This window comes from Clarias gariepinus, chromosome 20 (genome assembly GCF_024256425.1).
Source record: "Clarias gariepinus isolate MV-2021 ecotype Netherlands chromosome 20, CGAR_prim_01v2, whole genome shotgun sequence".
NCBI lineage: Eukaryota > Metazoa > Chordata > Actinopteri > Siluriformes > Clariidae > Clarias > Clarias gariepinus.
Window position 1 is genome coordinate 22810605 of NC_071119.1, and position 24873 is coordinate 22835477.

Consider the following 24873-nt stretch of genomic DNA (forward strand, 5'->3'; position numbering starts at 1 on the left):
AGTGCCCTAAATGATTGGCTAGCTTCAGCTTTTTACATTCTCGGTTACATTTGGGTAGTCGAAGCCACATACACCCGCCAATTTGCCAGCTGTAGCTAGCCACTCAGATGTACTCCATGTAGGACGTTTCTGTACATAAATGTAAGCACTGTGGCAGTAGTAATGCAATATTTAGAAAATGTACTCTTGTACTCTTGATACTCAAGTACTTTTAAAAACAAAAATACTTTAGTACTTTTACTTAAGTAGACATCTGATTGTAGTACCTTTACTTGTACTTGAGTAAAATTTAGCAAGGGGTATCTGTACTTTTACTCAAGTAATGAACCTGTGTACTCTGTCCGCCTCTGCTGACTAGTAAATATTCCTTTTCCACACTTGTAGTATCCTTATATCACAAATTAAATTATTTATAATTTTTTTTTACACATCGCGACACGTTAACATGTCCCGATTAATAGATATGTAATAAGACCGGTGTTCAAGTCAAACCGGGACTTGTGAATCCAGGTGATTTCTGACATTTACAGAAGCACAGTGTGGTAATGAGACTCTTCGCCGAAAGGTAAAAAATGTGAACGGTGCAAAAAGAAAAAAAAAAAGAAAAATCGTTTCAAAGAAGGCCGTACATCCAGTGCACTCGTTCCCTTGAACATTCAGCGAGTGGGTGTCTGTTTGTTGCAACTGTACACACAATCATTCACCAACACCACTTGCTTATTACACAAACCCGTACAATCCATTTCCACATGTAAAGGAGTTCCCGGGAGGCCGGCGTTTCAGACGTAAATTAGACAGACAGTCCGATGATGGCTCCGGCATCCTGAGAAAACTTTCTACCTTGATGTTGTAAAAGCACTAGTGAAACACTGGGGGATAAGTGTATTAGTGTAGCAGGGGATTATATAGAGAGATAAAGGCAGGTTTTATTCTGCACAATCAAAAGTCCCGGTTTGACCTGAACACCCATGTACTGTACATTGCAAAATTGTTTGAAGATTTCCTCCGAAACATATTTGTATTTTACTTCATAAGTATTCCTTAAATATGTTTGGATTTTTTACATTTTTTTATAAAATTGCACTTTTATGCCTATCAACCTTAAAACCCTTTATACCTATGAACCTTAAAAAATACAAGGTAATCATTTAAGGGGAATTGCAAAATTAAATACAAAAGCAGTTTTAAAAACTCCAATGACGATATTAAAATCCATATTAAGTAAGTGTTACTGTATATATGCCGTGAAAAACTATGGTATTATTCTATCTACAGAAAGGTTTAAATATACAATATATTTCATTTGTCCCCTGTAATAAAAACTAACATTCATATAGTTGCTGTTATTGATAGATTGTATGAATGACCTCGTTCTTTGGACTTTACAGACCCAAACCTAATCAAGAACATTTAATGGACGTAGATGTGCATCGTTTTAGTTTCATACATCCTGGTCTGTTTTTTAGGGGCAACATTACTACACACAAACACTTGTAGTAAGGCTTCAGGGTAAAATGATCAAATTAAAGCTGTAAAAGTTTTCCATTGAGTAGCACTAAAAACTGGAGAAATCAGCATCTAAAATGTTTTCCTACAGACGATTAAGGACATAAATCCAGGATTTATGTGAGAGGTACTTCTGTCTACATTGCACTAAGTTTAAAAGTCTTTAAAAAAAAAAAAGTTATAAGGTTAAGGAGCTCTCCTGGAGGACGAGAGACGATTTAACAGGCGTCGATACTCCGCCTGGAAGCGTAAGAGTTCCCAAGATGGCGAGCTGATGTGGAAAACATGCAGCTCTGCTTCTCTAAATGGAAATTAATCTACGAGTGAAGTGGTGTCTTGATCTACTGTAGCAAGCCTCGAGAGATGGGGGGAAAAGCTGTACTCTTCGATCGAGCTTCCAGAGGTTTGAGAAGACAGCGACCTTCTGTCTCGTCTAGTAGTCAGGATTAAAGTAGATAAAATAAAGATCTGGAGATAAGCAGTGTGTTTAAAAATGTCTAAATGAAGAAATGAAGCGAACACACGTCCATTGTTTAAAGACTGAAAGAAACTCAAGTTCTCAGACCTAAAAATCTGTTGGATTAAAAGGAAAAAAAAAGAAAAAAAAAGATGTTTTCCTTCTAACATAACCCTCGTTGTTTTTTTTTTATAAATAGAGAGATGTTGAGATGGCAGAATAAAGCTCACTCTGTTCTTCCACCAGAAAAGGGAAGACAAAAACAAATAAAAGAAGAAATGGTGATCTGTACTCCACGTCCAGATTAGGCTTGTTCTGCTCTCCTGTTGAGAAAGTGAGAGGGTCGTGTCCACTCGTCTCTACTCCTCCATGGGGACGTACGAGAGGATGGAGTGCTCCTGGGTGATGGCAGCCAGTTCTTTCAGGAACTCGGTGAAGACGACAGTGGCGTAAACCTCCGTCCTGTTCGGAGGAACCACGGTCTTGGGTTGGATGGATCGCATCTTCGCGTTCTTCTCGGCATTCTGTGAATCTGACATGAAGATGAACCAATTGACCTTATTAGCCAGTTTAAACACTTTAGGTTTAAACAACTCAATGCAATTATTGTTCGAGTAAAGATAAAGATGTCAGGAAAATTTGTAGAAACTACAGAAAGTAGACAAGAAAGAAAAGCCTTCTTTTTTTTTTTTCAGTGACTGTCAGTGTGTGGAGATAAAGTGATGAACCTTGCACTGGGAGAGAAGTCTCTCTGGCCAGGAGACACTGCTGAGCCGCCAAGAGAAGTTCAGGAAAATCCTTCTGCCTCGCTGCCAGCTGCTCGATCTGATTCTTCACCGACGCCAAGACCTGCAGAGACACAACAAAGCAGCACACGTGTGAAGAGACGTGACCTGGGAGACCAAAGTGTAGCACGAAATACTGTCACGCTCAGGTCTTAGAACGAAACTGAGACTTTTATAGAAGGGAAAAAGAGAAGAAAAGAAAGGAACCTGTGGAAATGTACAATAAGGAAAAAACAGAAGAGTTGGAAAGAGACAGACAGACAAATGAAGGGATGAGAAAAGAAAGCAACTGAAAAGAGACAGTAAGGTAAAAAGAAAAAAGATGGATAGAAAGAAAGACATTGAAAGAAAAGCAATGGATAGATAACTCATAATAAATAGTAAGAATCAAGTAAAGAAATAAGGAAAACATATGTGACTGGGACAAAAGTGAAAACCTAAAAAAGGGACGAATGGATGGACAGATGGATGGATGGATAGCAAGAAATGAAAAAAAAAAAAGTAGGGTAGATAGATAAAAGAATATAAACATGTAAAATCCTTCATCACTTCAGTAATTACTGTCAGCCTGAAAACAATATTTAACTTGTAGAGTTTTTTTTTAACTATTTCACAAAACAAAAAAAAAAAAAAAAGGAAAATATAGTTGCAAGCAACGATGAGCGGGCCCAAGCATCCTGTGGGATCGCAACATCTTCAGTGTGAGTTTTAAACTTGTTAACATGCATTAAAAAGGGATATGATATGAATTTAAAATAGATTGAATTTTGTATCAAGACCTTCATAAAGCCGCGGATACTGAAAAAAAGCATCACACTATGATGTCACTCAATGTGATGTCACACACAAAGTTATTAACCTCTTTTCTGTCATAAATCCAAGGCATTGTCACGACTGACCTGTTTGAGATATCAAAAATCCCTCTGCCATTTTGGATCCTCAATATCTTGAGATCACATCAGCCCAGTCTGGTGGTGATCGGATAAATCCCCCAGGAGGAGTATATCAAATGCGTTTTGCAAACAACCCAAAATAACTGACTTCCTGTTGAGTTAAGCCCATGACATGCAATGTGAAAGTTGTTCAGCTTAATGAGCTCGAAATGTGTACCAGGTTTCGCATCCATATGTGCAAGTGTGTATGAGCTACGCAGGCAAAATCTCATGTGAGGGCCCCGTGAAGGGAGATAAATAGAAAAAAAAAACGGATGAAAGGAAATTTAAATAACAACCACAAAAAAAAAGAAATTAGAAAGTAAAAATGTAACTAAAGGGGGAAGAATTGCTGACAAAAAGGAACAATGTAAATGAATGAAAGAATATTAATAAATTAATTAATTAATTAAATAATAAAAAAAGAGAAAAGCAAGCAGAAAAAAGAAAGAAGGAAAAGGGAGTGAACAAGAAATAAACATGGAAGAAGAAAAGAAGAAAGGAGTGAAGTATGAATGTTAAACAGTTTTAATTGGTAATAGGGATTAAAAACAAATAGAAAAGTGAAGTAGAATGAAAGAAGAAAAAGACAAGCAGAAAAAAAAAAATGGAGAAAATGGATGACCGTGTAAACAGAAAAAAATGGAGGGAAGGATTAAAATGTAAAGAAAGTAGGAGGAGATGAAAATGAAATGATGGTCAGCATGAATAAAGTGTAAAAATCCCTCCGTCACAGGAATGATTAACTGTGAGAATGACAGAGCCTCGCACCCTTTAGCTTCTGGATGTGTGTGTGTGTGTGTGTGTGTAAATATTTCACAGTGTTTCTGAATCTTCCCTTCATCCCCTTCAGTTCGGTAGATGTTTGCCTTCAGGACCGGCTCATCTACATTCCTCAGACACGAGATACACGGATGAGACTCGGAGCTCCGGCATCCCGATCCAGGATCGTCTCTGTTTGTTTGGGGCGTGACCTTTAACCCCTGGCTGTGTTTTAAATCGAATGCTGTACAATAATCTCAAAACTGTTTAATCGAGCTCCTATATATACACATGTTATCCAGCAGCTGCTGCTTTATGGATTTACATGTTTACACGCTGCGCTGTGTTACATTATGGATGAGGTGACGTGAGCTCGGTGTAAAATCAGCACGGCTGTAGTGCCGGCGAGACGGAGACACACCGTGTTACAGGTTGTTCAGAGAGACCCTGCAGTGAGACCATGCTGACGTTCCTTCTAGCTTGCTTTCATTTTTCATGTTTTTGTCTCTCTGTCATTTTCAGTCCAGTTCCTGTACCTGAGGAATGTTTTGTTGTTTGTTACGCAACACAGTGACCTATGAATCATTCACGAATTAAAAAATGAAACAAAACTTAAGGCATGACTCAGTGAGAAACAGGCTCAGAAGAATTAAAAAGAACTAAGGAAGAAATAAAAGATAAATGAAAAACACAGAGTTGTGTCGGAGCTGCTCATGGTGGTGTGTGGATTAGGACCTGGTGGGCTTTAGTGCTCTGTTACCTGGTAGAGCGAGCGTACGCTGGGCTGGAACACCATGTTGGTGTTTAACAGGAAGGAGCGCAGCAGGGGCTGGGAGTAGACAGCCAGCTGACCGATGATCCCCGTTAACAGAAGGTTAACCTGCAAAGAGTTCTCCAGCATGTTCTCCAGCCGAGAGAACAGCACGCTCACGAACGGCCCTGCAACACAACGCATTTCTTGTTTATTCAAGTTCAGATCAGCGTCCATGTGAAGAGCTGGAATCTCTAAAAGGAACGATTGCAATCGATAGTCGCCGCCTCACCTGTAAAAGGCATGCAGTGACTCGCGCTTCCGCTGTGAGGTTTAGCCTTATACGGCGAGGGCGATTTTTCCGCTTCCGACGTCTCCGCGGAAAACGAGTTGAAGTCCACGTCCTCCCCTTCCTCCATTAAGGACTTTTTTAACTCTTGTTGCGTCCTCGTTGGACTTTTTGCTTCCACGACCAGAGTGCGGATCAGCTCTTCGTACTGCGTCACCAAGTCGTCTTCGTTCTCCACATGAACTTCGTGCAAGTTCTGATCGGCTTCATTCTTTACGCCGTTTTGCGTCTCCGTCCCTGGCTGCACCGGACCGTTCTGGATTTCTGACATTCCATCAGACTCTTCCGGCTTTTCGGGGACACCTGCTTCGGAAACGATCGTCTTTCTGCCGCCGGACTCGTTGGCATCCTTCTGCGCCACCAGGTCGTACACCATGACGTCATCCTGGAATTCCGACTCCTCCACGTAGGAGCCGTTGACGAGCAGCGTGGCCGTCTTTCGGAGTTCCTGGATGTGCTGCGGAGGATCATTCGGTGTGCTGGCCGCAGCTCGGTTCTCTTCTTCCTCTGCTTCACGCTGTGCTCGCGCGGAACCCGCGTCGTAACTGTCGTCCCACTCGAGTTCCACGCCATAGGTGGACGCGACATCAGTGAGAGCTTTCGACATCACACGAGGGCGAGATTTGTCCTCGGGAGACGGGGTCACGCCATCGTAGGGGGCGGACCAGATGTGGCACGCGCGCATGCAGCTGCTGATGCCGTTACGCGCGTCGTAGAGGTAATGCAGGTAGCTGACGTCCAGTTGAATCTCTGAGCCGATTACACACATGTGACCGGGATCGTCCTGCTCCGATGAACACGCCTCTGTTTCCGTAAACAGGAAATATAATAACATTAGCTTTATTTAAATATTTATTCCTACTAACTAACACTACATAAAATGTTTTTGATAATATAATATAATTATGTAAGATAATTATAATTATTAGGCATCCTGGGTAATAATAATACTTTAATCACAACAGCAGGTCAGTGAAAAATGCTCTGAGAAACAGAATTCAATAGAGTGCAAAAGTTTGTACACCCTTACTTCAACCTTCAATTCAACCTTTAATCATTGTTTCCCTTTTTTTTCCCCTTAAACATCAACAAAATCTTTTCTTTTTAATCCTTTTCCAGACCTCCTTAAATCTACTTTTGGATTTTTGCTAATCTCCTCACTGAGAGCGTCTTTGTTTCAGTCATTTATAAATAATCCCTTCCTTGTCGGTTAACCACTTTAAACTTTTTAATATCTTTTTATCCCTCGTTTTCCGACTAGGTGCCAATAATTTCAGGATAAACTCAGATGCTAAACAGCTCTAATTCTGTCCTGTTGTTCTGTTAGAAATCTTGTGTTTGGAAGAAAAGGCCATTGAGACGGACTGTGTGTCCTCTCGTTTTCTCCGGTATATGTATAATATACCGTAGGTCTCGTTTCACAGTATACAGTAATAAAAAGGCTTTTAACTCAGAAACTCATCATCAAGACATTACACCAATTATTCAAGATAAATTTAAAAGTTCAGTGCGTTCTAGTGTTTAACAAAAACCTTAAAATATAACGAAGACAACAAAATATAAATAAAATCAGCTAAAACTGTGTTACCCGTCGTTTCTGACTGAGCTCCATCAGTGACCTTGGACCACGTGATGGAGTCGAGCTGTCGGATCGGTGGTGCGATGAAGTCTGGAGAGCAGCAGGATGGAGTGAGGGCGAGAAATTTAGCCGCGGAAACGGAATAGCAGTCTCGCTCGTTCAGGACACGCCGCTGACTCTGCATCATGTGATTACACGGGATCAGATACCTGCCGAGAATAATCACACCGAGATTAGATCAAGATCACGGTTTTTAACGTCAAGACTTCTGGACCATGTCCATACTCTCTGTCTTTAACACTTGAAATATTGAGCCAGGTTTTCCTCCAACCCCAAGATTTAACTTTAACCCCAGATGTACAGATTGGGCGGAACTATGAATGGAAGCTATTTAGTTACTATGAATCGTGATTTATATTTGTGGTTATTCATGTATCGCCACACTGACCCCAAAAACAATTTAAAAACTATTTTTACATTTACAATAGAGATGAACCGATCGATCGGACGGTAACCAGAACTGGCAGGATTTCAGTTTGATTGGCCGTGATCAGCCTTGGATATAAACGATTCTGTAAATGCAGAAGTGCAGAAGCTTCAGAGTAATGCAACTGAAATGCATTTATTTATGGCGTTACGTTATCAATAATTCGCAAACTCTGAGAACGAATTTGTATTAAACCCCTTTCATTACACATGCTTACACCCGTCTCAAAACACCGCTACCGCTAATTAGTCGAAAATCATGCACATTAAAACCCGCAGGTGTTCAAGAACGTTTTAAAACGTCATCGTTTCTTTATATATATATTTATTTATTTATAAAGGTGGTACACTCTGAACTATTTACACATTATCATCTCGTGTGGAAGGAGTGAGTTAGTGTTTATAATTAATAATTATGGCGGATGACTTGAGAGATGTCTTGCCCATGACTGGACATGGTATCTATATTTCACTTTAATTCTATTTTATTTTACTTTATTATTTATTTATTTATTATTTGTACATAATGTAAATAAAGAAAAAAAAATTACAGCTAAAAGTTTTTCCATATTTTTCTATATTGCAAATTTGTACAAAAAAATTATTCTTATTTGTACATTTTAGATCCTCAGCGCCGTATAAGCATTTCACTTCATACCATACTGTGTATGACTGTTTATATGACAAATTAAATTTAAATTTGAGGTATGTGAGACTCGGTTAAATCTAACTTTTTTTAAATTCTTTAATTTAAATGGTATAAGTTGGTTTAAGTTAAATGTTAAACTCTTGTACAGTGAAACCTTGGATTACGAGCATAGTTTCCAAAACACTCTTAAACCAAACAGAAAAATATAAAAAAATAATGTAAACTCAAATTATTCGTTCCACAGCTCTAAAAAAATAAAGACATAAAAATAATTAAAACAAAATATTAAGTAAAATTGTGGCGTCCAATGACGTGCCCACACAGACACAGAGCAGGCTGAGCCTTGAGCAGGGAGAGAAAATGGATCTTTAACCTCTCTAATGAGACTTTTGTTTTACACACGCATACATACATAAAATAAATTATGTTTTACACATACGTGGTCCGCTAGCTTAGTTGTGAAAACGTCAAAACAAGAAACGCATGCGTGATACATGATACTCGGTACTCGTAAACCAAGACTTGTTCGTTTTCCAAGTCAAAAATTATTAAAAATCTTTGCTCGTCTTGCAGAACACTCGCAAACTGCATTACTCGCAATCCAAGGTTTCACTGTATTTGAAGTTATTACTTTATTTTAAATAAGACAACTAATGCTATAAGGAACATAATACATTTACTTACTAATTTACCTTTTTTTTAGGTTTAAAATTGTAAAAAAAGGAATTGAATTGTCTAATAATCATTCACTACATAGTGCTCCACATAAAATAACTACTGGTTCAGAACTTAAGGTAAGGATTCTCAAAAGAATAAAATGGCTGTAGAATAGAATAACAAAAAACACATAAATCTCACAGGTAAGGTACTCACTTGAATACGAGCTGAAGCATGACGTCCTCGCAGTACAGACTAATTAGAGTGCGGAAAAGCGCAAGAGACACGGTGCCCAACTGAAACACAAGAGCGATAAACGTGAGAATACAGCGCACAATTAATGAAGATTTTATAACATGGAAATACTCGATGAATCTAAAAGGTCCCATAGAGTATGTGTTGCTTTTTCAGGCTCTGTTACTGCCCGAGCTTCCAGGTAAACCATGAACTCCTATCATTTCATTCCTCTTTCAAATCAGCTTTTTTAGTGTCAATGTAAATGAGCTACTAGCTAACAGCAGAGCTGAGATCTTAGATCTTGGTGGAGCTGAAGGGGAGGGGCTTTCCTTATATGAGATCACATTAGGAGAAAAAGTCTCTGTCTTGTTCGTATATACTTGGTCAGGTATTATTATATTATAATTTTACGGAACTGTGGCCGTACGAAAAGTTAGTTTTTTTACTTATTTACTCTTTACTTGAGTAAATTTATTCGTTCGTTTGTTTTGACAGGTAATTAATTATATGCAAGCACCTGGAAGGGCGTGTTGATACGGCTGACGAGCGTGTCCAGGATATGCACGTTGTCATGGCGATGGAGGAGGATGAAGCTAAGGAAGGTCTGCAGCAGCGCAGGTTCAGTGATGGTCCTTATGAAGAGATCCAGATATGCCGTGGTGGTCATCACTTCCTCTAGAGTCATCTACACACACACACACACACACACACACTTTATTAAATACTTAGCTCAGGTGAATGCTGTATATAATGTAACATATAGGCTCTGTAATTTAATAAAGGAATAATACATATTCAATTACTAATAGGTAGTGTATGCAATTGAACGAAGGCTCCGCCCACTTTTTATCATTCTTAGTTCCTGAAGTGTCACACTGACAGACATTCTGCTGCTTACTTTGTGCAGCGCGGGTCCTAAAACAGGAACCAGAAAGCCGTTGATGATGTAGCCAACCAGCTGATCTCTGATGGACGGATGAGCCACCTGCAGGAAAATAAAAACAGTTCCTTATACACGGACGTGAAATCATGTATCACCATCATCATGTCACTTTTACCTTAATGCGCCCACCTGCATGACGGCGTTACAGAACTCGAGTGAGTTAAGGAAGTGAACGAGTGCGGGCTCCTGCTGCCACTCGTCCTTCTGTATGCAGTGCCAGTCTTCACTGGGCACGTCCAGCTTTGCAGGCAGAGATGAGTACAGACCACTTAGACCTGTGGCTAACACCTACACACAAAGAAAGGGAAGAAGAAAAAAAATACATAAATTTACAGCTGAATCAATGAAACAGAAAGAAAAAAAACACCATATGGAAAAATATTAAGAAGTAAGGAAGTATGTTAAGATACCACCTTCTCAGTGCTGTGACATCAAACAAAAGTAGTTGACAGTGTAAAGAGAAAGTGATACATTAACAAAGACGTTAATGTGGTAAATAAGGAGATGCCTAGAAGGTAAAGGTGTTGTCGCAAAGACAAAGATATATCAGAAAGGAAAATGTGTTGTGTAAATAAATGAAGCGGTACAGGGCAGAAGAATGTGTATAAGTGAATAGAAACTGGACGGACGAATGTATTGTATAGAGAAAGAGATACCGGACGTTAGGTGTTGTATACATTAAGCAATACCGGACAGAATAACAAATAAAGTGATACTGGACACAAGTAGATGGTGTGTAAATGAAGAGATACCAGACAGAATAATGCTTCGTGTAAATAAAAAGATACAGGGCAGGATTATGTATTGTGCAAATTAAGAGATACCAGACATATGAATCTTCTTCTTTGTCTTTCGGCTGTTCCCTTTCAGCGGTCGCCACAGCGAATCATCCGCCTCCATCTAACCCTATCCTCTGCATCCTCTTCTCTCACACCAACTAACTTCATGTCCTCTCTCACTGCATCCATAAATCTCCTCTTTGGTCTTCCTCTAGACCTCCTGCCTGGCAGTTCCAACCTCAGCATCCTTCTACCGATATATTCACAATCTCTCTTCTGAACATGCCCAAACCACCTCAATCTGGCCTCTCTGACTTTATCTCCAAAACAGACATATGAATGAGGTGTGTAAATGAAAACATACCGGACAGAAGGTGTTAAGTAAATGAAGCAAAATGTCTTAATGTAAATGTTGAAATACTGAACAGAACAAAGTGTTGTATAAATGAACAGATACAAGGCAGAAGAAGATGTTGTGTAAATAAAGAGATACCGTAAATAAGATGTTAAGTAATTAAAGCAAAATGTCTTAATGTAAACAAAGAGATACCGGACAGAAGAGGTTGTGCTTAAATGAAGGGATACCCGACGGTGAAGGTGATATGCAAATGAAGAGATAACAGAAGAATGAAGGTGGTGTGTAAATAAATAGATATCAGTCAGAAAAAAGGTGGTGCGTAAATGAAGAGATATCAGACAGAAGAAGGTGGTGTGTAAATAAAGTGATACCGGACGGAAGAAGGTGGTGTGTAAATGTAAAGATACCAGACAGAAGAAGGTATTGTGTAAATAAAGAGATATCAGAAAGAAAAAGGTGGTGTGTAAATGAAGAGATATAAGACAGAAGAAGGTATTGTGTAAATAAAGAGATACCGGACAGAAGAAGGTATTGTGTAAATAAAGAGATACCGGACAGAAGAAGGTGGTGTGTAAATTAATAGAACCTGGATAGGAGAAGGTGTTGTGTAAATGAAGAGATACCGGACAGAAGAAGGTGTTGTGTAAATAAAGAGATACCGGACAGAAGAAGGTGGTGTGTAAATGAAGAGATATAAGACAGAAGAAGGTGGTGTGTAAATTAATAGAACCTGGATAGGAGAAGGTGTTGTGTAAATGAAGAGATACCGGACAGAAAAAGGTGTTGTGTAAATGAAAAGATACCGGACAGAAGAAGGTGTTGTGTGCGATGTGCATGGCCACGCGCTGGTTGTCATTGCTCAGGGTCATGATTAGCAGCAGGGCGTCGCGAGCCTGCTGCCCGATCGCTCCGTCTCTGTGGATGAAGGGAACAAGGAGGGAAAAGAGCAGGAAGTTAGCGGCTCCCTGATCCTCACTGGAGTGGAAGAACAGCTCGAGGATGGAGGGATCATTGGAGACAACGCAGCACAGCTGATGGAGGAGAAGAACAAGCTCATGCTCCACCTTGGAGGAAGTTGGAACGCCTAAAACAGAAAAAAAAATCATCATAATCAACATTTATTAACCATAAGACACCGTCCTGTGCACAGTCTCTGAATTTATTAATTTGTAAAAGGAACAAGTTCATGTGAATGAGCTGTTACTATAGAAACACGTTCTGACCGACCGGATCAGATGCTTAAAGTGAAGTTGGAATAGAGTAACACAAACTAATATTGTATAGTTACACAAGTCTTCTGCATCACAAAAAGCAATAAACAAAGTCAGATGGACAAAAGACAAAAAGAAAAAACAATGACAAAGACTAACCAAAAAACATGGGAATGAATAGCAGAAAGACCAAAGCAAAAAAAGACAAGAAGAAAAGATAGTGGGGATAAAAGCCTGAAAAAAGACAAAACAAAAGACAATAAAGAGATAAAACGCACAGTGATGAGCCTCACCTGTCTGACCCGTGGCCGTCCCCGAGCAGGACGAGAGCAGCATCATGAGCGGCTTCAGAACGGGCTTGTGATGCAACAGCGGCTGCTTGGCCTGACCGATCAGCATCTCGTACATCTTGAGCTGCTCTAACTTCGACTGCTCGGTGAAATCGCGTCTCAGGCTCCACACGAACAAGCGCTCCATCACGTTCTCCATGATAACGAACTCCAAAATGGGACCCATGGCTCCGCCCACTCCGCTCTCCTCCTCCATCAAAAGGAGGAGCATGTGCTCTACGTAGTTCTGCACCGTGCTCGCCTCGTCCAGTGGGATCGTCCCGTGCCGGGGACCGTGAGTTCTGAAGGCGCTAACTCCAACCGCGAGGCTGAGTGAGGCTCCGCTGCTGCGCAAGGGGTCATGTTTCTCCAAGATCTTAACCACCTTAATAAACAAAAACAAATATTTACAGATATACAGAGGATGTTTAGACGCCTAGGATACGCATTATACATACAATAAATCTTTAATCATGCAGGGATCTTCGGTAAACACCTGAGCCCAGTGGTTCTTGAACACGATCATGCATGTCTCAGGGTCGACGCCCTTCGGGACCAGCGACTGGTTTTCTCGACTCCTATTGGCCACAGCCGACGCCATTACTGTGACATCACTGCATTCTGTTTAAAGGTAGATCGTGAAGCTGCTGGGAGACCTACAGGGAGAAATAAAAGCGAGAGAGATTTTATTTTACTTCCTTATTTACATTTAGTTTGCATATTTGCGTTCTAACACCCTGGGTCTCTTATTATTATTATTACATTTACATTTACATTTAGGCTTTTGGCAGACGCTCTTATCCAGATGCCTAAACCACTGAGCTACCCCTGGCCCCTTATTATTATTATTAATGAACTTAATTTCTACTTAAGCTTTTTTCACTGTTAGCATTTTTATAAGTGCGTTTTCCAACATGATTCATTTGAACATTTCGCATCGAGACACATTTCTCAAACATCATACCCAGCGCTACCTCACTACCTTACCGCGTCCCAAACCGATACACTCCTGTACATGCACTATACCAGGTGTAATGCAGACTATTTAGCAACCTACCCAAAGCATTTAGCAACACCCTTTCCAGTTGCCATGAAAACATTTCAACACTTCATCCCAATGGGAATACATTCACAAGTCACTCGGGTCACATGACCAGCCTTAACCTCATCGGGGAGAGCGAGCTCCTGGGATTCGGGTTTTATGTCGTGAATAATGCCGTCTCCTTTCTTTACAGGCTTGCATTTCGTTCCCCTCCCTCGGTGCTAAAACAGAATCTCGCTAAGAAGTGTGTGAGCGAATTTAAGCCTCTTTCTTCCTTCACTTGGCCTCCTTAAAGCTATGACAGGAATGTCTGCGCAGGAGAAAAAAAAATAAAATACAGACACGGACTCTACAAAACACCAGCGATCCTTCAGCGAAGGCTGAACTCGATCCCAGAATGCACTCTGACTCCAGCTGAGAATTTCAAACACACAGGGATCAGATGTCACGCCGCCTCATGAAGGTGACACGCCGCATGAGGAACACGTGTGCTAATTCACGGGTAGAACTGGATCCGGGCGACTACAGACTGTCCCGTGTAGGCGTGTTTTATGTAACGGCGTACAAGAATGCGAGAGGATTGATATGAAATTAAAGCTTGTTGTATGAATTCCAACCTAAGAAACACAAGATTAAAATCTCATCAGTGCTTCACAAGAGGCATATATACACATAGAAACTCACTGAGTGCGTGTGTGTGTGTGTGTGTGTGTGTGTGTGTGTGTGTGTGTGTGTGTGTGTGTGTGTGAAAATCTGCAGTGCAAATGAGTCATGGATAATCTCCCATGTGTATATGAATATTATTTTTAACATGCGTCATGTCTGAACCCACAGCGAATAAACATACGAACACATACACAGCTACTTCGTACATGCTGACTAATACACAACAGATTAGACTAAAGTCCCTTCCTACCTGCATGTGGACGTTTCTGCAAGCTCCCGTTGGTCCAAAAGCGTCCAATCCGCTCACGCTCTTAGTCTCGGCGTCATGTGAGAACCCGGAATCAGAATGGATCAGACCTGTCAGGATGAAAAAGTGCTTGAGTGAGAGGTAAGAGAGAGAAGAGTTCCTCCCAAAATGAAAGAATGAGTGTGTGTGTGTGTGTGTGTGAGGAGGCCTAAAAGGAAGTGACCAGATGGAAGCGAGGTGTGAGTAAGAGAGTTTGCATGTTTACAGAGAAGAGACTAGACATTAGGGAAAAACAAGAAATGAGAAGGGTGTGTGTGTGTGTGTGTGTGTGAGAGAGAGAGAGAGAGAGAGAGAGAGAGATCTATGCAAGAAATAATTAAATTGCGCAAGATGTATTTCTAATGAATGAAGCCACATTTAAAGCCAAACACACAAACCCCAAACCACACATTAACTCCACTCCCAGAGTAACTCTATTTCACAAACTAACCCCGCCCCATGCACTAACCCCGCCCCATGCACTAACCCCGCCCCATGCACTAACCCCGCCCCATAATAGTCCTATTGCAAATACTAACACCAGACCACACACTAATCCCATCCCACATACTAACACCGTACCATGCTCTAACCCCGCCCCATGCTCTAACCCCGCCCCATGCTCTAACCCCGCCCCATGCTCTAACCCCGCCCCATGCACTAACCCCGCCCCATGCTCTAACCCCATCCTCATACTAGTCCAATTGCAAATACTAACACCAGACCACACACTAACCCCACCCCAATGCTAATCCTAATCCCACAGGCTAAAACCACACCAGACACTAAACCCATTCCACACACCAAGCCCATCCTAATGCTATCCCTATCCCACACATCACACTAACCCCATACTAACCATTAACACCATTCTACACACTAGCACCCTTTCACACACTCAATCCACACCACTCACACTGCGGGATGATTGGAGCGCAGACATGAGTTTCTATTTGAATTAGCACAACTCAAAGCACAGCATTACAAATTTTATTACATTAAATAAATATTATTATAAGAATAAAACTCTCTTATGCTTTAAAGCTAAGACTGCTATGTTATACCGATGGTGCTTCACATTCACACTCATTCCAACATCAAGATCTTTCTGAAATGAGGAAGTGGTTAAAAGCGGGATAAGAATAACATCCATGAAATGCAGGAATGCAAATCTCCATAGCCATATGTGTGTGTGAGAGAACCAGAGCCAAACAGAACGACTAAGTAAAATTACTGGGTGTGTGTGTGTGAGTGTTGACTTTACTTCAAGATAAATACATGATTTTACTTTAAGATAATTACACTCTCATCTGGGACTTCCCTGATAAGATCAGAAAGATGACGCGAGACGGGATGAAAATCCGCAACCGCAGAGTATAAACATCAATCGTTCTGCATCGGCATTTGTACAACAGATAGGATAATCGTCCGGCACGGTGCGACAGCGTGTTCAGTTTCAGGCACCGACACAGAGAGACTGACTTTAGAGACGCATCGTGTTCGGTCAAATTTCCCACGATTGCAACAGCACAATGAGAGCAGCCCTCTTTCATCCTTCCACAGAGACACACACCCTTCATCTTGGGGTGTGAACCTGGATTTATTTACAGTGGGACTCAAACACAAACACACGCAAAAATAAACACACATTCTGTGCCTGAATTTATACGACTTAAACACCTTTTGTTATTGTTTCCGCTCCTGAAGTGTGTAGAATATACTACTATAATAGAATAAAATAATAATAAACAACGCAGATTACACAATAAATGACGAGACGCGAAAGGATTTTTCCATAAATAAGCGACCACGTGGTGACCGCATGACACTACTGTTAGTTACTGTACGACATGTGTCTCAAAATACGTCTGTCAATCATAAAAATATTTATACAGGACATAAGGAAGGGAAGGGAGCCACACTTTTCAAACATTTGTAAAAATACTCGAAAACCATTTATCTTTTTCCTTCCACTTTACAATTAATTGGGGCTTTGTGTCCTAATTAAATAGATTTACATCTGTAGTTGTAACGTGATGAAATGTGGAAAAGTTCAATGAGTATGAATACTTTTGCAAAGAACTGTAATCGCTTTAATTGTATCTGTACCATTAAGTGTGTGCGAGTGCGTGTGCGAGTGCGTGTGCGAGTGCATGTGTGAGTGCATGTGCGAGTGCTTGTTCGAGTGCATGTGCGAGTGCATGTGCGAGTGCATGTGCGAGTGCATGTGCGAGTGCATGTGCGAGTGCATGTGCGAGTGGGTTTAGGTATCAGTAAAACCTGTTTCTCAGAAAGTTAAGCCGGTTTAGGGCTGGGTTTGTCTCCCCACACTGTTCGAGGGTGTGTTGTTTACACAGTGACCTGTAGAACCATTACATTTCAGTCTCACACACCATGTGTTTTTTTTACTATCAGTATTACCAGACAAAACAATACACACTACTTTACAGTCACGTAAAAAAAAACAAAAAACATTTATTTATCCTATTCACTATTTTTTTTAAATCCTTAAGAATTCTGTGCCAAAATACTTGGACGATTTTAAACACTGACTCTATTTCCCAAAGGTAAGAAATATAAGGGTGAAATCAGCCTGTTACCCATCACCTAAGAACAGAAATAAATATAAGTGCTGTTATTCTCTCCAGTATAGGAGTGATTAATTATTCATTGTACCTCTGGCTATTTTTTTAATGAGAAATGACTTAAAAATTAATTGTGCTTGAAAACCTGTACTGCAGTCAAACGATTTGCAAATCTATACGTCATGTATCATAGAAACATCTGATGGATCCACTAACAGGCTCAATGGAAATTATTTACTGAAAATGACAGGTTTTATATAAATAGAATGCAGTAATAATTCAGTCAAGCAAAACGTTTCTGCTCCATAGGCAGGTCTCTCAAAGTTTAGCAAAACCATAGCAAAATAATCTACTTTGATTTTTTTTCAACCACAAATTCTCAAAAGATACATGTTATAAATAAGGTTTAAGTTAAATATAAGGTTCAACTTGAAGGTAATGTTAGAAATAAAGTTAAAGTAAGAGACAAAGTTACTTACCAAAGTAGAGGTACGTTTAAGAACATTTCAGTTACATTAAAGTCAAAGTTGGAGATAAAGTTGGAGACAAGGTTAAAGGTAAAGGTAAAGTTAAGGGTAATGTTAAAGTTAGAGGTAATGTTAAGGGTGATGTTAAAGTTAGAGGTAAAGTTAAGGTTAGAGATAGCAATATGGTTAAAGTTAGAAATAAATTTGGAGATAACGTTAGCTATAGAGTTAGAGATAAAGTTAAGTTAAGGTTAAAATTGGAGGTAGGTTCTGGTTAGAAATAAATTTGAAGGTAAAGTTAATGTTAAAAATAAAGTTAAAGGTAAGGTTGAAGTTGGAGGAAAAGTTAAAGTTAGAGGTAAAGTTAAAGTTAGAGATATACTGTAGATAAAATTGAAGATAAACTTGGAGATAAAGTTAGCAATAAAGTTAAGATTAGAGATAAAATAAAAACTAAAGGTAAAGTTAAGGTAAATTTCGAGATACGATTAAAGTATTGAAGAAAGAGATACATACAGTTCAAGGTAAAGTTGGAGATGACATTCAAGGGAACTTTAAGCTTAACTCTAACATTACAGTAAGTGATTGAATTAAAAAATAAACTTTAAATTAGAGATAATAGTACAATATAAAAAATTTGGTGGATCAGATATTGGAAAAGAAAGAAATACTCGTTTAGTTTATATAATACAAACAAATACATTTATTTATACAATACAAATGTAATAAAATTCCAATTTAAAATATACTAACATGTTCTTTCTTTCATCACATTCAGCAGGAACCTAACACTATAATCTCACTCACACACTTCCTTCTTCCTGCACACTCATTTGGAGAAACAAACTTTTATTATTGTTGATCAGACTTACGGTGTAGTAGCTATGACCTCTGACATCCTCTCTTACTCACACACACTCACAAACACACAGACATTCACGCAAATGCAAATTCTGTCTCATTTACATAACCAGGAAACCAGAACCTTACACCTGATAGGTGGGATTTACGCAACATTGTTAACGTGCCAACCATAACCTTTGAGATAAAAAACAATCAAAGAACACACATACAATAAGAACACACACATATAAACACACACACACACACACACACACACACAAAGGACAGCGATTGTGCACAAAACAGCCTGCACTGAGCAAGATAAAGACATGGTGGTGTCCCGAACAAACATACTAGTGCACTAAAGAGTGTGTCAAAACCTTACACCACACCTAGTGTTAGCATGCTAGCCATGGACACAACACACGACTTAGTATTTTGCTGCATTACTTCAACGGCTGTGTCCCAATCCAGACTATTGCACTAAGTGTTAACTGCTGACCTGGGCTATCATTTCCTTTGTAATACCCCTCCTTTATCACGTCTTGGGTTGTGTTCCAAACGGTTACGCTAGACAACTGAAGGGGACACGAAACATTCTTTTAAGTCTAGATAACTGTGTCTAACTGGTGAATCGTGCAGACGTGTAGGCGTGTTCTGACAACCATCAAGCGGGTGCTATCTTTACCCAGAGGCATAGATAAAGGGCTGTGTGTGCGTGTATACATTCATATGTGTGTGTGTGTGTGTGTGTGTGTGTGTGTGTGCATACAAAAGGAAACAGAACACACATTGTGCACCTAGAGCCCCACTCAACTCACTACATTTGGGTTTAACTTAAATGACTTTTTACTTACTGTATAAGACTGTTAGTCCTTTATCCCTGTCTGAATGGCTCACTGGCTGTGTTCCAAATCAAGACTTAGGATAATTAGAAGAGCTGCCCTACTGTATTAGAACAATGAAACAGTTTAACATTAGCGTGGGTAAAAAATAAATTATCCTAAAAAAATCCATAAAACTTAAAAAAAAAAAATCTAAATACTTTAGGAATTTTTGAGGTCCTACATACATTTCTCTCTCTCATATGAATTAATACTGTTCACAAGCATAAAATACGAAAAAGTTTCAACAAACTGCATTTGCTTTAACCTGAGAGTCAAAACGTAGCATTTACACGAGAACAGTTCCAATGACTGAGATTTGATTTTTAAGCCCTACACACCAATCAGTCACTTTTATCCCTCCAACATCATACACACACACACAGAAAAACACTGGATGTGCCAGGGATAAATGCGATAAAACTAAAGAGGAAGCAATCAAAAAGTTTGCCACTACATTATAAGTATATATATTTTTATATTTCTTTTTACAAATACATTAAAATGTGATGGATGGATGGATGGAAGGATTGAGGGATTTCATGGACTGGAATAAATAGATTGAACAATAAACTGGATGGTGGATTGGATTTAGTAGATTAGATTTGATGGATGGATGGATGGATGGATGGACCGATGAAATGAGTAAGTGTGTTAGAATGGTGAAGAACTGATGTTTTAAACAAATAATTGTTGTAACAACTACTATTTAAAAATTTTTGTAGCTTGTGAGTTTAACATTTTGAAATTGTTTGAGATCAGATGGATGGATAAATGGATGAATGATGGATGAAATTAATAACTTTTTAAGCAACAAAAAAATTATGGAAAATATTTTAGATTTACTTACATGTTTAAGAATGGTTAGATAGATGAACTGATAGACCATGGCTGTTTGTATGTATGAATGGATGTATGAATGGATGGATAGATGGATGGATAGATGGATGGATAGATGGATGGATAGATGGTCGTTCCTGATTTTTATTTCTTTCTACACTGTTAAGCAAAATACACAATAATCTCCTTTGAACACTTGATATTAAGATGTATATCTGTTACGACTGCTCTGTAAAGCTTTATAACGGCTCTAATCTGAGGTGCTGGTTGTTAATTGGTGATTTCTGAGGCTGGTGACTCCAAATGAACATCTCGTCTGCAGTAGAGGTTAGGTTTGGTCTTGTTTCCTGGGAAGGTCTTCATGAGTGACAGTTTCATCATGCAGCTTGATGGGTTTTACAAATGCACTTTACCGAACTGCTCTTGCAAGAACTGTTCCAGAAAGGCTTAAAATAACAAGTGACTGTTGTTGTTTTTGTTATTACATAATTACCTAAGGCCATACGTGCTATTTCATAGTTTTGAAATCCCCAGAATAGTTGAATGAACTATTCAAAATAGGTTTGAATAGTTCCGATGCGTGGACAAGACTGATGGGCGGATGAATGGCTGACTGGCAGGACAGCTGGGATGGATGCGTGGTTAGATTGACAGGATGGATAAAATACATGGACAGACTACATGAATAGACCGGATAGGAGTAAAGGAACAATAAGACAAAAAAGAACATCATTTGTAAGTTACAAGAAGATATGAAGAACGTGTAACAAGTTAGGATTGTTTCTCCATAAGCAGATCTTTTCTGTAACTCCTTGATTACATTAAAGAAAATATGAAGTAATAAGTTTTTTATTTTTTACTATATGTTATATGGGATTTATATACAAGTATAATTTGAACACAACACTTTGTAATGCACAGTTTGCTCCAAATGCACACATCTAGGTTTTGTTTAAGAGTCAGGGTTCTTTTCATTAACCAATGAATATCTCACTCTGAGGAGCAGAGAGCCGATCAGAGCAAAGTGCAGGATCCTGATGCTCGCTGCCAGAAAAGTGCAGAACAAGCAGAAGTGTATCTGAGGCTGGCTGATGTTATATAACATGTTGGAGGACGTAAAAGGAACACATGGATCTGGAGGTCGAGAAAAGATCTGCTTGTGGAGAAAGGAGGCTTTCACAGAGAGAGAGAGAGGGGGAGTGAGAGAGCGAGACGGAGAGCACCTCGTTGTAAATTATGCAACTTCAAACACACCTACTGCAGAATTGTAAATAAAAAATGACCGGCGTAAAATATTAATGTGATACCTTCTGAGCTGATAGTATCGCCGCAAATAAAAAGAGAAATATACAGACCACTTACTTTCCCTTTCTGAACGAATGTACAGCCAAATAATCAATAAAAAAAATTAATGTAAAAAAATAATAATAATACAACTACTACTACTAAGAATAATATTAACAACACAATAATGAGATGTAAAATTCTTTCTTTATAGATGTAGAATTCTCAAATCTGATTGGCTAGATGGCATTGAAGCATTTTCTCCAACAACGTCTTTATTGAAATGTTTCAATAAATCGTTGTTTCCATAGCAACAACTTGTATGATTTACACACGGCTTTGTTTAGAAAACAGATTTTAAATGTCGACATCTCGACGTGCTGGCGTTTTGTTTTGGTTTTTTTTAATGTCAGATTTATGGGAGGAGTCTGCAGTGTCATTGTTGTAACATGTTTGTTACTTTTAATTAAAGTTTTCTTATTTAAAGAAAGATAAATGAAAAAGAGACAACTGTGAAAATATACTTGATAAAAAAATCTCACTTGTCTTAGAGACAACATATGACTTTACTGTAGTTGCAAACAGTGACACAAAAAAAAATTTTATTACAAAAATTGTTAGAGATTACTATCCCTAACGACCCTGGTGAGACAGCTGTCTTTGATCAGATGTCTTTGGACTGTGGGAGAAAACTGGAGTACCCGGACGAAAGCAACCATGCACTGGGAGAACATGGATTTGATGCTGACTTATAGAAAACTAGTGCGAGTACCAACCCTTTGTAGAAATATTTAAAATGTTAAAGCTAAAAATAATCTGATGATCTTTAATGTAATCAGTGATATTATCATTATTTCAGGTTGAAGCCCACGTATATGTCTGTCTGTCTGTCTTTTTGTACAGCAGAACTCTCTGTCTAACTTATTAGTCCAAAGAAATCACATTCTGTAAGGTTGAGTATCTTACGCCTTGTTTACACTAAGATGTCCTTCTTTCGTGGTCAGACAAATAAATACGCTCCCTGTTCGGTAACCAGAGAGTGAATCACAGATGAGAAATGGGAAAAGTAGCCCGAATAAAGATGAAGTTTTGTCTTAAAACGACTCCAGCGCGTGAAAATTCACTTATACCACTTCAGCAGTGGAAATATAAACTAATCCCAGTAAAAATATTCAGTTTATTTAGTATTTTCTAATTAATATCTATTGGTGCAGGTGCTTGTTTACATTCATCAAATAGCGCATTAGTAGCTTATTTTAAAGTAGATTATTAAATCTGGCATATAACTGTTCATAACATCGCTTTTACTCAACATTTTGATGGTGCAGGTTAAACCTCAGGCAGGTATCTAAGGACTGCAAACGTTTCATTAAATTCTGTCCAGCGGTCGATTAAAAACGCAGCCCCAGTTTAATGCATTAAAAACTGTCAAAACTGGTTTATAATCTGCTCATAACTTCATTTCTACTCAACATTTTGATTTGATTTATGGCGCAGGTTAAACTTAAGGCAAATACCTAAGAACTGGCAAAGTTTTAGTAAATTCCGGCCGGCCAGTTTCGTGTGATGCTGTGACAAAATCTGACTAGACAGACATACAGACAGATTTTTTTTTTTCTGAGAGTGGTTTCGGGTCCTCCAATGAAACAGAAAGATATCATTGAAAGAGCGAGTTCTGAACAATATTCAGACAAAACCTTTTTCTTTTATTTATACTGTATGCTGCACCGTACACCTCCTGAAAGTATAAAGGCTGAAAGTATAATAATAATTATAATAATAATTATAATAATAATAATGAATAAACACAATTTAATAAAATTAAAATGAAGTATGGAAATGAACTTTTAACTTCAGCTTTAAAAACATTACCCTGTGCTTTCCCTTTCTCTCCGGGACGTGTGTGTGTCCTCAGGGCGTCTGACCGAAGGCTCCCATGGAGATTATTTCCCTGAATGGTAAATGTCAGTAAAATGAGCCCTCTGTCCCTGTCTACCTGCTCAGGTTGTGTCTCCAGGAAATTAAAACAAAACTATTCTGATCATTTATATTCCAGTAAAAACCACAAACTAGACACACTAACCATGTAAACAAGTGTTTGATCATACGAGCAGCTTGTTGTTTTTTTCAGACACAGTCCACAGCAGCAGGTCCACCACTCACCTGTCCCCAGGTAACTCCTGTCCTACAGACAGCTGTGTCCTCACTCGGAGTCCTGCTGCTGCTGCTGTGTGATAAACACTCTCCTGTCCCGTCCTGTCCTCTTCTGTCCCGTCCTGTCCTCTTCTGTCCCCTCCTGTCTCACACTCATGGAGGATTAAACTCCTCTTCGGGAAGTCCAGGGCCTCCGTCTCGCGCAGCCTCAGCCTCGAGCGCACGCAAACCTCACCTCAGCGCTGATTGGACGCGCACGCAAAGGTAAGCGCAGGCAAGGCCACGCCCCCCCCCCCGGCATGCAAATGAGCGGCCATGTAATCTAAGACACGCCCAGCTCCTGGGGTTTACGTGTGTGCGCGCGGATCCCATTTCAAGATTAAAAGTCTCAATTTTTCCACAAGAAAAAATAAAAAAGGTAATAAACCCGATTGTTAAAATAATAAAACAAAATGCAGTAACAATGTTGTAATAAATATTCATTCATTTATTTGCTTGTTTAATTATTTGTTTTGTTTCATAGTTTGTTTCTGATTTTATATTACATACATTCTAAAGAATTGTATATATATATATATATATATATATAAGAAATCTTTAAGTTTGTTCTGTCCCTGTCTACCTGCTCAAGTTGTGTCTCCAGGGAAAAAAAAAAAAAAAAAATATATATATATATATATATATATATATATATATATATATATATATATATATATATATATATATAGCTATAAGAATTTTTTTGGGTTTGTTTGTTTATATGCCATATAAATACGTCAACTAATCGACTAATTAATATAGGAATATTAAAGACACCTACAATATATAAACTAAAACTACAAAATACAAGATCTATTTTACCTTGTCTTTTAAACCTTGACTGTTTGTTTGTTTGTTTGTTTGTTTGTTTGTTGATAAATGAAATCAAAATAGATGAACTAATTAATGAAGAAATATTAAAGTCACCTACAAGATCTAGCTTATTCTGCCCTTTAATAAACCTGTTTGTTTGTTTGTTTACTTGTTTGTTTGTTTATATTTTATTTTGAAAG

The 24873-nt window shown here is 38.9% G+C and overlaps 1 protein-coding gene across 1 annotated transcript; it reads right to left on the minus strand.

Moving 5' to 3' along the window:
• Positions 1-1538: 1538 nt before the first annotated feature.
• Positions 1539-23934, minus strand: fhip1aa (FHF complex subunit HOOK interacting protein 1Aa). The gene is made up of 14 exons (XM_053479878.1): positions 23831-23934; positions 14729-14835; positions 13267-13426; positions 12735-13155; positions 12034-12314; positions 10223-10381; positions 10049-10135; positions 9668-9835; positions 9130-9209; positions 7131-7330; positions 5486-6346; positions 5203-5381; positions 2692-2812; positions 1539-2495 (listed from the first exon to the last, which is right to left on the minus strand). Exons 3-14 carry the CDS (start codon positions 13369-13371, stop codon positions 2323-2325), a joined length of 2835 nt encoding a protein of 944 aa, XP_053335853.1. The 5' UTR covers positions 13372-13426; positions 14729-14835; positions 23831-23934; the 3' UTR covers positions 1539-2322.
• Between the last annotated feature and the right edge of the window lie 939 nt (positions 23935-24873).

What these genes read in the sequence shown, in the direction of transcription:
- fhip1aa (XM_053479878.1), bottom strand. Translation starts at nt 13,371, where the DNA reads ATGGCGTCGGCTGTGGCCAATAGGAGTCGAGAAAACCAGTCGCTGGTC. An exon ending in TCAAGAACCACTGGGCTCAG is followed by an intron (nt 13,156 to 13,266) that starts GTGTTTACCGAA and finishes TTGTTTATTAAG; the next exon opens with GTGGTTAAGATCTTGGAGAA. An exon ending in AGCTCAGTCAGAAACGACGG is followed by an intron (nt 6,347 to 7,130) that starts GTAACACAGTTT and finishes TTACGGAAACAG; the next exon opens with AGGCGTGTTCATCGGAGCAG.